Source organism: Nicotiana attenuata, unplaced genomic scaffold, assembly GCF_001879085.1.
Source record: "Nicotiana attenuata strain UT unplaced genomic scaffold, NIATTr2, whole genome shotgun sequence".
Taxonomy (NCBI): domain Eukaryota; kingdom Viridiplantae; phylum Streptophyta; class Magnoliopsida; order Solanales; family Solanaceae; genus Nicotiana; species Nicotiana attenuata.
The window spans coordinates 556,176-569,137 of record NW_017670234.1 but is presented as its reverse complement, the minus strand read 5'-3'; the positions used below and the strand labels follow the sequence as shown (position 1 = coordinate 569,137).

The 12,962-nt window shown below is 38.9% G+C and overlaps 1 protein-coding gene and 1 long non-coding RNA gene across 2 annotated transcripts; both read left to right on the top strand.

The window, feature by feature from the left end:
• Positions 1 to 100: 100 nt before the first annotated feature.
• On the top strand, positions 101 to 1,235 carry LOC109236343. The gene is made up of 2 exons (XR_002069480.1): positions 101 to 147; positions 983 to 1,235. It is a non-coding gene; the product is annotated as an uncharacterized LOC109236343 (long non-coding RNA).
• A 959-nt stretch (positions 1,236 to 2,194) lies between these two features.
• On the top strand, positions 2,195 to 5,358 carry LOC109236327 (expansin-A15-like). Its single transcript, XM_019402498.1, has 3 exons — positions 2,195 to 2,535; positions 3,289 to 3,601; positions 4,659 to 5,358. Exons 1-3 carry the CDS (start codon positions 2,409 to 2,411, stop codon positions 4,963 to 4,965), a joined length of 747 nt encoding a protein of 248 aa, XP_019258043.1. The 5' UTR covers positions 2,195 to 2,408; the 3' UTR covers positions 4,966 to 5,358.
• The last annotated feature ends 7,604 nt before the right edge of the window (positions 5,359 to 12,962 follow it).

The following is a 12,962-nucleotide window of genomic DNA, read 5'->3' as shown; positions in this document are numbered from 1 at the left end:
TTAGTTTCTGTACTTATATTCCGCAACAGTAGTGGTTGGAACATTTTGCAGCTTTTGAATATACAGTTGGATTGAAGCACTGAAGTGGTAGCCTTGAGAACAATGAATATGGTTGGCTCAATGACAACTGCTATATTGCTCAAGTAGGTATAAACTTGAGATACAACTTTAAACTCACAGCTTACATAAATTGATAGTGTTAGTTTAATTGATTGGTTATGTATTTTCTTATTCCTAGGACTATTGTTTATAGAAATATCAGTACAATAATATACAGAAATAGTAAGGGTCCTTGGCATTCTTATTGTAAGAGGTAATTCTCTTGCAGTTCTTACTTGATATAGATACTAGTTGAATTCATGCCTTAAAATTTTTGAATAAGTACCTAACAAATGAGATGAAGTAAGTTGATAGTATATAAATTTTATTTTTTCGGTTCAAGTTTTGGCACTTTCTTGTTGCTTCTTTTGCTTGAAATTAGCTCCAGAAGATTATGGGCGCTGGCTTGATTTATTTAACTAATTATTAGTTTATATTTTATAGTTCGTTTCCTCTACTTCAGTTTCCAGTGTTGTTATTAGCTTTTAGCTGGTGCAAGTTTAACTTCTGCGAATCATTGGGCTGGATTACAACTCATACTTTATTTGTTCAACGCTAGAAAGCTTATAGAGGCTGACTTGTACTTTAATAGTTATGTAGGTGATTTTTTTCATGAATATATGGCTAGATTTTATGCTGCCAAGTAGAAATGTTTTGGAGGTAAGTTTTATGATGATATACGAGGAAATAACTTTGTACATTAGTTCTTATTCATGTAAGAATATCCAGTAACTTCTGTTCAATGCTATTGGACCAAGTGACAGATTTATTTGTAAGAAGATTTGTAGCTTTCTTTTATTTATGTAATTAGATTTGTCCTTTTAGCCTGTCAAAATGCTAGTTGTTTACAAGTTTTTCATCTACTTTTGTTTCATTGTTTCAGCATAGTGATGTGGAGATCGAGTGTGTTTCAACCATGGATGTAAGAGTATCATTAAGTGACAGCAATACAAATCACCAAGCAAGTACTTTCCACTTTTGTATATTTATTTGTTGAGTAACTACTCTAGTCTCTAGATTGTCTAGTGTTTAAGTTATCATATGTGTGTTTGTATAATTTAGTTTGTAATGTTTGTTACTATAGATATTTGTAATTGAATTTGAGCTACTAATTTAGTAAACAATTATTTATTGAATCCTAGAATTAAAATTTTTAAATAGGTATTGTGGCAGTTTATAGCTGTCACTGTTTAATTTTTTTTTAAAGATTGAGATCAAATTGTGGGGGTTATAAACCCCCATAAATTAACTTTTTTAAACGTTAAGATCATATTATGGGGGTTAAAAATAGTCGCTAATTGCTTTTTAAAACTACCACAAATTAGTATTTATTTTGTGGCGGTCGTTGAGAAGGTTTTAAAAAATTGCCGCAAAAATGCTTGTGGCGATCATAAATGTGGCGTTTTTTTAAACCGCCACAATTCATTTTGTGGGGGTCGAAAACTGCCACTAATCGACCAAAAAATCCCCATAAAATGAGCCTTTTTTTGTAGTGAGGACCACAAATTCAAAAAGTATTTATTTTTTCTTAAACTCCGTGTTCAGTCAAATGAGTTTACATAAATTGGAATGGATGGAGCATTAAAAAGGGCAAATCTGTCAAATTGTATTTTATCTATATTTATTTTAAATAGGTTCAATAAATGGTTACAAGAAAATTAAAATAAGGGAGATAGGCGTAATATTGTAAACCACAAAGGAGTTTAGTGTGATAAGGCTAAACGTGGAGGGAGGATATTTGAAACAAAAGTAGCAATTAAAAAGTTACGCATGTAACACATAAGATGTTTACACATTCGCAGGTTCATTCAATGACTAAGGAGTCCAACTATAGCACATAGGCCAGATTCGCTAAAAACAATTAAACCATTCAATTTTAACACCAGAACCAAGAAGAAATAGCCACTGGACGGTTCCCATTCAACTTGATTTGTCTTCAGCTAGCCATTTGTAGGCAAAAAAGAACTGGTTCTCTTCAACAAACAAAACTAACCGCTTTGTACAGTTTTTGACGGTTTGTAGCCCCCACAACCTCAAAAAAGGTGTCAAAATAACATGAAAACATTGATATGTTGGCTTGCAAATGCAAAGCCCTCTTTCCCCTTACAGCATCTATTTATTCACACCTCGACTCACTCCCTGGAACACAACAGTAAAGAAAGATATCAAGAAACTCCATTTTTGTTAAGGCATAAATTAAGGATAGTACTGGCAAAAATACAACTATTTTTCTTTTATTATGTTGTCTTAAGTTAGAGAAGTTGGAAAAAGGGTGTCTAATTCGACTTTTCTTGATTTTAAAGCAAGAAATGTCCACTATGTGGCTCTTCATTGTGGGGTTTCTTTTTGTGGTTTCCTGTGTCCATGGCAATGAACAAGGATGGATTCAAGCTCATGCCACTTTCTATGGAGGTGGTGATGCTTCAGGGACCATGGGTTAGTTAGTTCTCTGCTACTCATAGGCCTCTGCTTTTCTGCTATCTACCTCACAAATATTAATTTCACATTATAAATTCTTTTTATCTCATTGGTCACCTAAAAATAAGAACAAAGAACTATTTTAATACTCCTTTCCTATTTTATGTGATATAATTACTATTCAAAAATTTAAAGGAAGCTTTTACAGCAATTTTTCATTTGCTTTTCTTAAATATTATGAATTGTTAATTATTGTGACTTATAGTATTTTTATATAGTTTTTAAATATTTAAATTTTGTTTAAAAAAACGTGAAAATTTTATGTTCTACTTCACACTAAAGATTAGATAATTTGACCATCGTATTTTAAATTATACCACATAAAAGATTAAATTACACTAATCGTATAAAAAAATTACTCCCTCCGTTCACTTTTAGTTGGCATGTATATTAAAAATAGATTTTCATTTTTACTTGACACTTTACTCATATTAAGAGAAGACAAAAAAAAATTTCTGTTATACCCACAATATTTATTACTCATTACAAATCATTTTCTCAAACGCAATAAAATATGCATCAACTAATATGGTATCATGGTAAATTATACACTTCATTTATTATTTCTTAAGGAGCGTAAAAAGTCAAAATGTGCCAAGTAAAAGTGAAGGGAGGGAGTACTAAATGTGTATGTGTTAAATCCTGTTGTGTTATATCCAGATTTTGAGAAGTTACATACAATTATTTACTAATAACTTGGATAATATCCAGGTGGGGCATGTGGTTATGGGAATTTGTACAGTCAAGGGTATGGTACAAACACAGCAGCATTGAGTACAGCACTGTTCAACAATGGGTTGAGCTGTGGGGCCTGCTTTGAGTTGAAGTGTGTGAATGACCCAAAGGGGTGCCTAGGAGGGTCAATAGTGGTCACAGCCACCAATTTCTGCCCGCCAAACTATGCCCTCCCAAATAATGCAGGTGGGTGGTGCAACCCTCCATTGCACCATTTTGACCTCTCTCAGCCTGTTTTCCAACAAATTGCCCAGTACAGATCTGGGATTGTTCCTGTTGCTTACAGAAGGTAAAGCATACAATTAATCTACCTCCTTTTTCTTGTTTCTAGAGTCTCTGTTTTTTCCCTTTTTCTTTCCCTGTTTCGCACTTGAATTGACATGTCTCATTTCTTCAGAATTTGTAGCTTATAGACCACAGTAAATTATTTTGGGCCGGAAATAAAAAAGTTGGTTCTTGTTTCAGACAGAAAATTAGGCACACAACCAAGTTGATTTTGCTCACACTGTCACACGCTACCTAAGAATGTGGGCTTGTAAACGAGCTCACTGCTGCTATTTCACGTGAATTGGTGCCCCCTCTAATTTATCCATGTGTCGGTCAAAATCTTGCTGAGGAAGTTGGGCGTGGAAAGATCGTAAGGTGAAAAGACTGTGTCCCGAGTTGGGCAGATAGGACGAGGTCGACCCAAGCCCAATAACGATCAGTCGCAGAGCGAGCCGTAGAAGTCGAGGTCGAATAGCGAAAGATAGGAATCACGGCCAGTGTACTCTTGGAACTACTGACAGGAATATTCTCCTAGATATTCCCTTTGTTGTACTTTTTGGGGTTAAAGTTTACCTTTCCACAGTGACTGATTTCATCGATTATTATTCTTTTCCACTCACATGATCCAAGAAAGCATTACTCATATTCTTGGTGACTGCCATATTCCGTGGTCAGAAGGAATAATCTTCCACATTATTTGATATTTAAGTGACTTGTTCTTCCTATTTACATATATTGTCATTTCTCATATTTATTGCTCATTATTCATTTTTCATTTACTCCCTAAAGTGTGCATTTAATGACTGAATATACGAGTATATGCATTTTATAAACAGTCTCACCCAAACTCTAATCTTGGATTTAGAACTTATTATATTTAATTAGAATTTACCTATCATCATTCACTTAATTAGTTTAACAAAAAGGTTTAAGACTTTTTGGTCAAACAATCCATGTATGCGTCGTTGGTTAATTATGGTTGCATTTCGATCGGAACAGATAGATATTTTCTTGTGGAAAGAAAATTAATCATAATATTGTGACATTGAGGTTGAGATTAATTTGTGTGATGAATGCAGGGTACCCTGCAAGAAGAGAGGAGGTATCAGATTTACTCTGAATGGTCACTCATACTTCAACTTAGTCCTAGTGACTAACGTAGGAGGTTCAGGGGATGTCCATGCAGTTTCAATTAAAGGCTCAAGAACAGATTGGCTACCCATGTCTCGTAATTGGGGTCAAAATTGGCAAAGCAACTCCTTTCTTGATGGCCAAATCCTTTCCTTCAAGGTCACCACCGGCGACGGCCGCACCGTCGTCTGCATCAACGTTATCCCCGGCAGCTGGTCCTTCGGCCAAACTTTCACCGGCGCCCAGTTCACTTAATTAATCCGTCAACAATCAATACTATAAAAGAATAGTATGTGCAAGTGTTGTGTCATAGGATTTTTCTACTAGTGATTAGTATTAGTGTTGAAATTATGGGAAGGGCTTGTTTTAAAGTGGCTCTTATCCATTTGTTTAGGGTGTTCATGAGGCCACCTAATTCGAATTCTTAATACACAGTTCGAATTGTGACCTTTTAACTACTGAATTGTCTGTCTAAGTAAGACATTATTAGGGAGTTAATATGTATAAAGTCGTATATTTCTGTCAAATGTCATTTTAGGACGACAGAAATTAGGCAGAGGTGGAATGATTTTATTGTTGGTCACCACCCGCTGTAGTAGTACTTCATGGTAAGGGTAATAGTAATTATGGTGAAGCCTCTTCTTCTTCTTCTTTTTTTTGTGTGTAACTTTTATGTTATGTTTTTATAATATGGTCCCAACTTCCACCGTTCAAAAGCAGTTCGTGACATTGTTCTCGTGATCTTCTACTTATTAATTCTATACGAAGAAACTTGCACTGGGAATTGGAGAAGGCATGCAGGAGGAAGAAGTCAAAAGTGTGTCGTTTTCTTTTCCTCGTTTCGTGTGTATTTTTCAGATTGTAAAACCGTTTGACCATGTCCGTTGTTTTAAGTTTAAGGAATAAAAGTAACAATAGCCCCAGTGGGGTCTATGCTTGTTGGATTATATTTCACATATTCTAGTATTAGGGTTGTCGGATAGGGGCTTCTAGAACTTTTTGTACTTCATTTCCGGGGCTAGGTGGGGTTTGGTAGGGCTCTCCATAGATGACTTGCGTATTGTATTGTGCCCCCTTATGGTAGTTACTGGTCGATATTATTGCATGCCATTTAATTTATGGTTTTATGTTTAGATAATTATTTATGCGATTTCTACTGGAGTCACTAATGCTCTTTTTTTTTCTTTTCCTCTCCTGAGCCGAGGGTCGATTGGAAACAGCCTCTCTGTCCTTTCGGGTAGGGGTAAGGCATGTGTATGCACTACCCTCCCCAGACCCCACTCTGTGAGACTATACTGGGTAGTTGTTGTTGTTGTTTTGTATCTCTTCCCTTTCTCTTTTTCGAATTCTCTATCCTCTTTTGTGTCCGGTGGTGAATGAAACTTGTTTGTTTAAGAAAGAAACAGAAATTGTGTAAAAATGTTTTTGAGAGAAATGAAATAACCGAAAACTCCTTTTGTTTTAAATCCTATCCAAAACCAAAATGGAACTGGTTGACAGAATAGCTTGTATACGGGTGAAACCGGACCCATAAGATGGCCCGGTTTCCGATAAAATAAATCCAATAAGGGACGTGATAACAAGGAGCGGAATCGGGGTAAGGGAGTCATCGAGATAGGTTCCGGGGCATGATGCCCGCCCTCAAGAATATTGGGGCCATGACCCCAGATCGGTCCAAATCCCAAAAGACTTCAGAGAGTGCATTATCCGGCAATCGAACACGATTAACAGAAGGCCGTAGTATCCGTGACCAGCCGGATATCACGGCGTGGATTTCGGCACGTACTGGCAGAAATTCAGTGATTAGTTAAACGAAAGATTTTTACATTTATGAAATTGTACCTAAAGTAGGACTCCCCTACTATATATAGGGGGGGGGGGGGATCTGATTATTCATTAGCAACATTGTAACGCACACATACCAAAGCAATATACTGTTATTTTCTTAATTATTCAAAGTTCTTATTCTTGTTCATCAGTGTTTAGTATGTGAGCCCGGATCAAGGGCAGATATTTCATCAAGACTGGAATCATCCTCCTCAAGTGGTATGATAATATTTTATATCTTTATCTGTTTAATTTAACGCAATTTACCGTTTGTATTGAATTATTCTGTGTATCCTTAAAACCACTTATAAATTTAATTGTTGTATCTGTTTTTTAGGATAAATAATTTGGCGCCCACCATGGGGCTAAGGATAATAGGGGTTGTTTGATACAAATTTTCACAACACACTCTGCTTTACTCTTGCTCTTTGAGATCTTATTTTCAATAAAACTTAAAGATGTCAAACTCTAAGTTTGCTCACCTAAACGTTGATGCTGAATCTGGCCACCACGGCGAGAACAACAATATAGTGCCCAGCAACGAGGTTCACCTTGCTGACCCCAACGGGTTCCCGATCGTAGATCCATTCGATGCCAACTCGCCATCGATGCTAACTTGCCCCCCGACCCGGAAAATAGCATCCGCAGGGGAGCCAAGTCAGTAGCCAGGGATACGCCCGGCAGTGAAGGCGATAGGGTCAACTTGCAGGTGATCTTGTATGCATAAAAATCAATTAACCGCAGAAGCTATTTGAGATTTATATATATATTCAAATCAAGGCATGAAAACCTTAAATCCAAGATTTATGAAGAATTTTTTATTTAAAAAAAAAAAGCAAAATCAAAATAAAATAAATATATTTTCATGTGTAATGTATACAATCCGATTATCCAACCTTACAGAACTATCCATTGAGCCCTTATGCCAAAGAATTAAACTGACCACTTGGAATAATTCACGACTAAAAGAACAAATGAAACAGCATCATAGCATATGTTTACCCTAAAATCGGATAACAATTGAATTTATACGTGATTTTAAGGATACGTGATATAACTAGGTACAGATTAAGAAGAATAAATTAATATTGAAATTGACGATAAAAGAATAAATGCAAACCACACAAATTAAATAGCCTCGGCCCTCGAGTTCAGTCTCCCTTGAACCAAAAGATGTTCCAATTGACTTATGAACAGAGTAACAAAAATAATGAAAGCTAGAAAATGACAGTATATTGCTTTGTATTGCATCAATATCATCTGTTTTACAAATGATCAGACCCCCTTTATATAGCAAGGGAGTCCTACTCTTGATACAGTTCTATATGAGGTAAGAAATCTCATGATTAACTAATTAATCGGCATCTTCTCAATACGTGCCGGGATTTCAGTCGTGATCCTCGCCCGATTGCGAATATTTCGACTTTCCATTATTTGGCTCGGTAAGTTTCCCTCGGTCTCTATCTTGCTTGGTCTCAATCTTGGCCGATCTCGATCTTGATCGGTCTCTGGGTCATGAGCTCGACGATCTAACTTTGCATCATGGTTCGATATAACACGAAGTCGAACCTTGACCTATCGTATTCCAATCTCAATTAGTCACAAAAAGGGCAAGCCTGGTTTTGACCGTATGCAGATAGTTCCATCATTTCTCGGACAGAAGAGGACGAAAAACGATATGAACTTCCGAGCCCCATCTCGATGGGCCATGTAGGCGACGAACGTCACTGATACACCCGAATATGACGTAAGCAACAAATCGAAATGTCCCGTCGGTCCAATTACCAAGGTATTAAATGCATGTCAGTTGGTGGTCGGCCACCATGGGTTCTAAACCGTCATCGGCAAGCTATAAGTATTGTAACCTTCCTCTATTCAAACTTTACGTTCAAAGCTCCTCCTATTCTTGTTTCTCTTCAAAAATCCCTTTGCTTTGCAATTCTTGTACCCAAAAATTCTTGAAATTTTAGCAAACTACATACCGTCCTAATTCCTTTTTCTTCGGCTCTACAAGGCGAAAACTTCTAAGACTGTATCGCAAAAGGAGGCCGCCTTTTCATCACGGACCACCGGTAATTGCGGCGGAATATCCCCTTGAGGATTTCGTTTCGACAGGGTGCCCTACTGTTGCTAATTTTAAGATTGGAAAGACCTCCTCGGTACCGGGTTGATGTGAACCGGTCTCGAGGTACATATGCACAATTACCGATGATCTCATTGCCAAGGTTAAAGAGGATTGCAACTGAGTCGATAAGCATGTGGTGGTACCTTCGCCCGAGGAATCGATCACTACCCACGTGGAGGGTTTTCTAAGTGTTTACACTTACCCCTTCACATTGGGTCCCTTAGACCCTATCATCGTCGCCTTCTGCAAGAGGTACGACGTGACCCTTGGCCAGACCCATCCTTCCTTCTGGAGAATAGTGATTCTCCTTCGATTCTTCATAAGAAAAATCGAGGGATGTCCCTTCACCCTCGATCACCTTATGCGCCTTTATCGTCCCCGACTCTATGGAGGAGGGCTGATAAAGCTTGCTCGACGGACCAGCAAGGCCTCGTTCTCGAGTATAGACGAGGCTTGGGACTGAGTTTGGATGGGCCAATTTTTCTCAATAAAGACTTCGGACCTTATCCCTGCTAAAGACATGTCGTTTCCTGAGAAAGGAACACGAATCGTGAGTAGTACTCTGCCTTGAATGTTCAATTTTGTTGTTTTACCTCTTATCTTCTTCCTTATGGATGTTTTTGGTGTTGCAGTTGTGGCCCAGGTGCCGGACTGTTATGCCCCATGTTTTTGTACGTGAAAGTACGCCATAAATAAATTGATATAAGCTGTTCATAACATCATCAAGCCTCTGAGTGCATCCCATCATATCATCTCGGCCGCTGTGGGCAAAATCATTAACGTATACCAGCTGATCAGGTGGTGGTGCGTATATAACGCCGCAACCTTTTCCCATATCCCATATACATATAATATGCATATATATACACGTATATAATACCATCTGGTCATGATCTCATGTACATGTATATGTGAATGCAATGCATGAGAAGTACGTCAATAAAATCTTTCGGAATGTCATAAGACCATTATACCTTTGATTAATATCATGAAATAAACTTTATCAACTTATGTATTTTCTGAGACACATGAACAGATGATAGAATAATAAGACATATCTGAATCAAGAATATAGGAACCTCTAGTATTTCTATGAATAGAGTCATTTATGGAAGTTGTGCATTTGCTCGTTTCGTTTGCATCGTATGGATCATGCCAAAAGGAAAGAAGGGATAGCCTTAACATACCTTAGCTGATTCTCTTGACGATAACACACGTCAATTGCGATAAATCACATAACGACGGATCGAAGTAGGAAAAAATCCATATGATATTCTTGAGAAATATTGCACCGTACTCCCTTAGAATTACAAAATCCCGTTACCGTAGAGTTATAAGGCTCATATGAGATTATTGAGAATCCCATCCGTTACCATTGTTGAATCTCTTAACCGATCTCCATTTAATGAATTAGGGAGATTGAATTTTTATCTTATTTGAGTGGCCCCACTTTAGGGGATGACTTAGCCAAAAAAAGCCCCTAAATATGCCACCTAGCCCCTAGCCAAAGAGTCACATTTACATATTCCCTTGGCTGCCACGTTGGTCTTTATTAACCTTATCCAAATCTTAATTTATTAATCACTAATTCCTTAATTAATTGTTAATCTCTCACTAAAATCAATAATTACCCGATTATCCACATAATTAAGAATTATTTTAAATTACTTAAAATACTACTCACTTTTAACACACCTTATACACCTCACTATTATGGTCATGCGGTACCTTGTACGACACTAGTCCATAAATACCGGGTATTTTAGCTCGGGCCGTATTTTATCCCAACATGTCAAACTTTGACGAAAATTCATTTTCTTTAATTTGCTTACCCTATCACCTTCATGAATTTACTCATTACTTGTTTGAAATAGCATAATGCTTATAATCTCATTCCGAACTTACTTTGATTAGCTTACGATGAAACTTTAACGTACGAAAATACGGAATGTAACATCTTACAGGTTGAGTCATTTACTCTATAGTTCTTCCATGTCTTTTATGTACTTATTTATGTGCCTTACATACTCGATACATTATTCGTACCGACGTCCCTTTTGCCTAGGGACGCTGCGTTTCATGCCCACAGGTCCTGATAGACAGGTCGAGAGTCCTCCAAGTAGGCTATCAGCTCAGCGAAAGATTTTGGTGCGCTATGTTTGCTCCGGAGTTGCTAGTTTGGTCAGTATGATTTAGACGAGTCTGGTTTGGTATGGCGAGGCTTCGACTTTTATGATAAGTATGTACTCTTAGAGGCTTGTACATAGATGTCATGTATACGGATACTTGTATGCCCGTGTCAGCCTATATTTTAAGTATATAATGGATCACATTGGCCTTATAGGCCCGTATGTCACAGGTATGAGTTTCTAAATCAGGTCGGGTTGTTCTATGTCGGGTATTCCCTCATGTTTACTCTGTTTATCTCATGACGCCCCTTCTGGCCCATATACCTATAATGATGTAATAAGAAAGATACATTATGTGGGTACTCGGTTGAGTAAGGTACCGAGTACCCGTTGCGGCCTATCGGTTTGGGTCGTGACACGGACGTAGTTCCTGAACTCAAGCAATGGGTCAAGGTCCTGGTGTCACAGAGACCATACTCCGAGTGTGCTTGGATGGAGTTATCGAAAGGTTGATGGGAGGCCCGTAATCATGGTAATTTTCTCCCCTGATTCAATACTGTTTGATTTCCTTCTTGCACTGTAGAATTATTATTCGCTCTGTTTCCTTTTGTAGGTCTTCTTAAAGACATCGCTATGAGGCCTCCATCCGGTGATGAGGATATGCCTTTCGAGCCCCCTGCTCCGAAGCAGGGTGATGAAAAGAAGAGAAAAAAGGCCCCGAGTTCTCCAAACTCAGAAAAGAAGAAACCGAAGAAGAGGTCGCGCAAGCCCAAGGGAAGTTCCAGCACTCTATCCTCGAACTCAGTCCATCGACTAAGGGATGAGTCCGAAAAAGAAGAAGAGGATGATAAATCTAAACGGGTGGCCCATGTGCAGGCTGGTGTTACGGTACAAGAAGTTCTCGAATCAGCGGGTGCTGAAGTTGAACCATCCCGTCATGAGGAGGTCGGTGAGAGAGCTCTGGCTTAATCATCCGAGCCAAAAGGGGTTGAGGCCATTCTTCCCCAATCTAGGTGGGTTGAGAGAGAGACCAGGGGTGATGGTTCTCGAGCAGAGGAAAGTGCCCTAAGCGACGAGCTTGGAGCGATCGGCATCAGCGAGTCCCCTCAGATTTCGGACGCCATGATTCGTGAGGCTGGTATGTTGGAAAGTTGTTCTTATGAGGGGCCTTAGGGGGTGACTTATATCCATGGATTCTTGGATGGGTTTGAGTCCGCTGCTTTGGAAGACGTCACCGAGCTTGGTGACCTACCGGTGCCAAGGAAGGTACCGTCATCGGGTGCCACCGGGTCTTCATCGAGCCTAAAACTGGTGGATCGATTCCCGACCCCAAGTGTTAATCTTGACCGAAGACGATCAATAGCTTCCTCTATTCCGGAGGATGCCCGAGTTCTCTCTGCCCCCGTGGGGGTCGCTAGTTACCTTCGCTGCTTGGTGATCGAAGAAGAACAGGCAATGATGGACAAGGTACCCTGCCTATTCAATGAAGCCCAACAATCATTAAATTTCATAACTTTGCGTGTCTTTCCTCTCATATATTCTAACTTCCAAAGTTGTAAATAACCATAACATCTTCCCTTATGCTTGCAGGCTTCGGTGTTGCATCATAAGGCTTTCCTCCGATACCAGGAGGAATTAACTCACCACGAGGCCGAGGTTTGGGACCTCACTAAGAAAAGTGACACCTACAAGCTTCTTAGTGAGAAGCTTCATGCCGATTTAGTAATGGCTCGGGATGAGCATGTCAAAATGGCCGAGCAGGTATTTCGAGTGCTTCACAATAATGAAGACGAATTAAAGATAGTGACTAATGATCCGATCCTACAGGTCCGGCAAAGGCTTGAACAAATCGGGGAGCTTTAGGCACAGGTAGATACAATTCAAGCTGCGGCTGAGGAGTTCAAGAAAAATATGGACATCTTAGCCTCGAAAAGGGAAGCTGCCCAAGCACAACTGGAGTCAGCCGAGATCCAGCTCTGAGCTACAAGAGAGAAGGCTTCGATGCAGGTCAAGAAAATTGAGGAGCTTCAATCCCAATTGGACTTAGCTATTTTTAATAAGGCAAACTTGGCCAATGAACTCTAGGCGGCTAAATCTGAGGTGGTCGTGGCCAATACCAAAGTCGATGCTAAAGTGGCCCAATTTAAGGTCGACGTTGAGGCCATCCAGCG

Excerpts from the sequence above, each read along its gene's own strand:
- LOC109236327 (XM_019402498.1), top strand. The coding sequence starts at position 2,409 with ATGTCCACTATGTGGCTCTTCATTGTGGGGTTTCTTTTTGTGGTTTCC. Across the intron at positions 2,536-3,288 it reads TGATGCTTCAGGGACCATGG|GTGGGGCATGTGGTTATGGG; the intron begins GTTAGTTAGTTC and ends GATAATATCCAG. Across the intron at positions 3,602-4,658 it reads GTTCCTGTTGCTTACAGAAG|GGTACCCTGCAAGAAGAGAG; the intron begins GTAAAGCATACA and ends TGATGAATGCAG.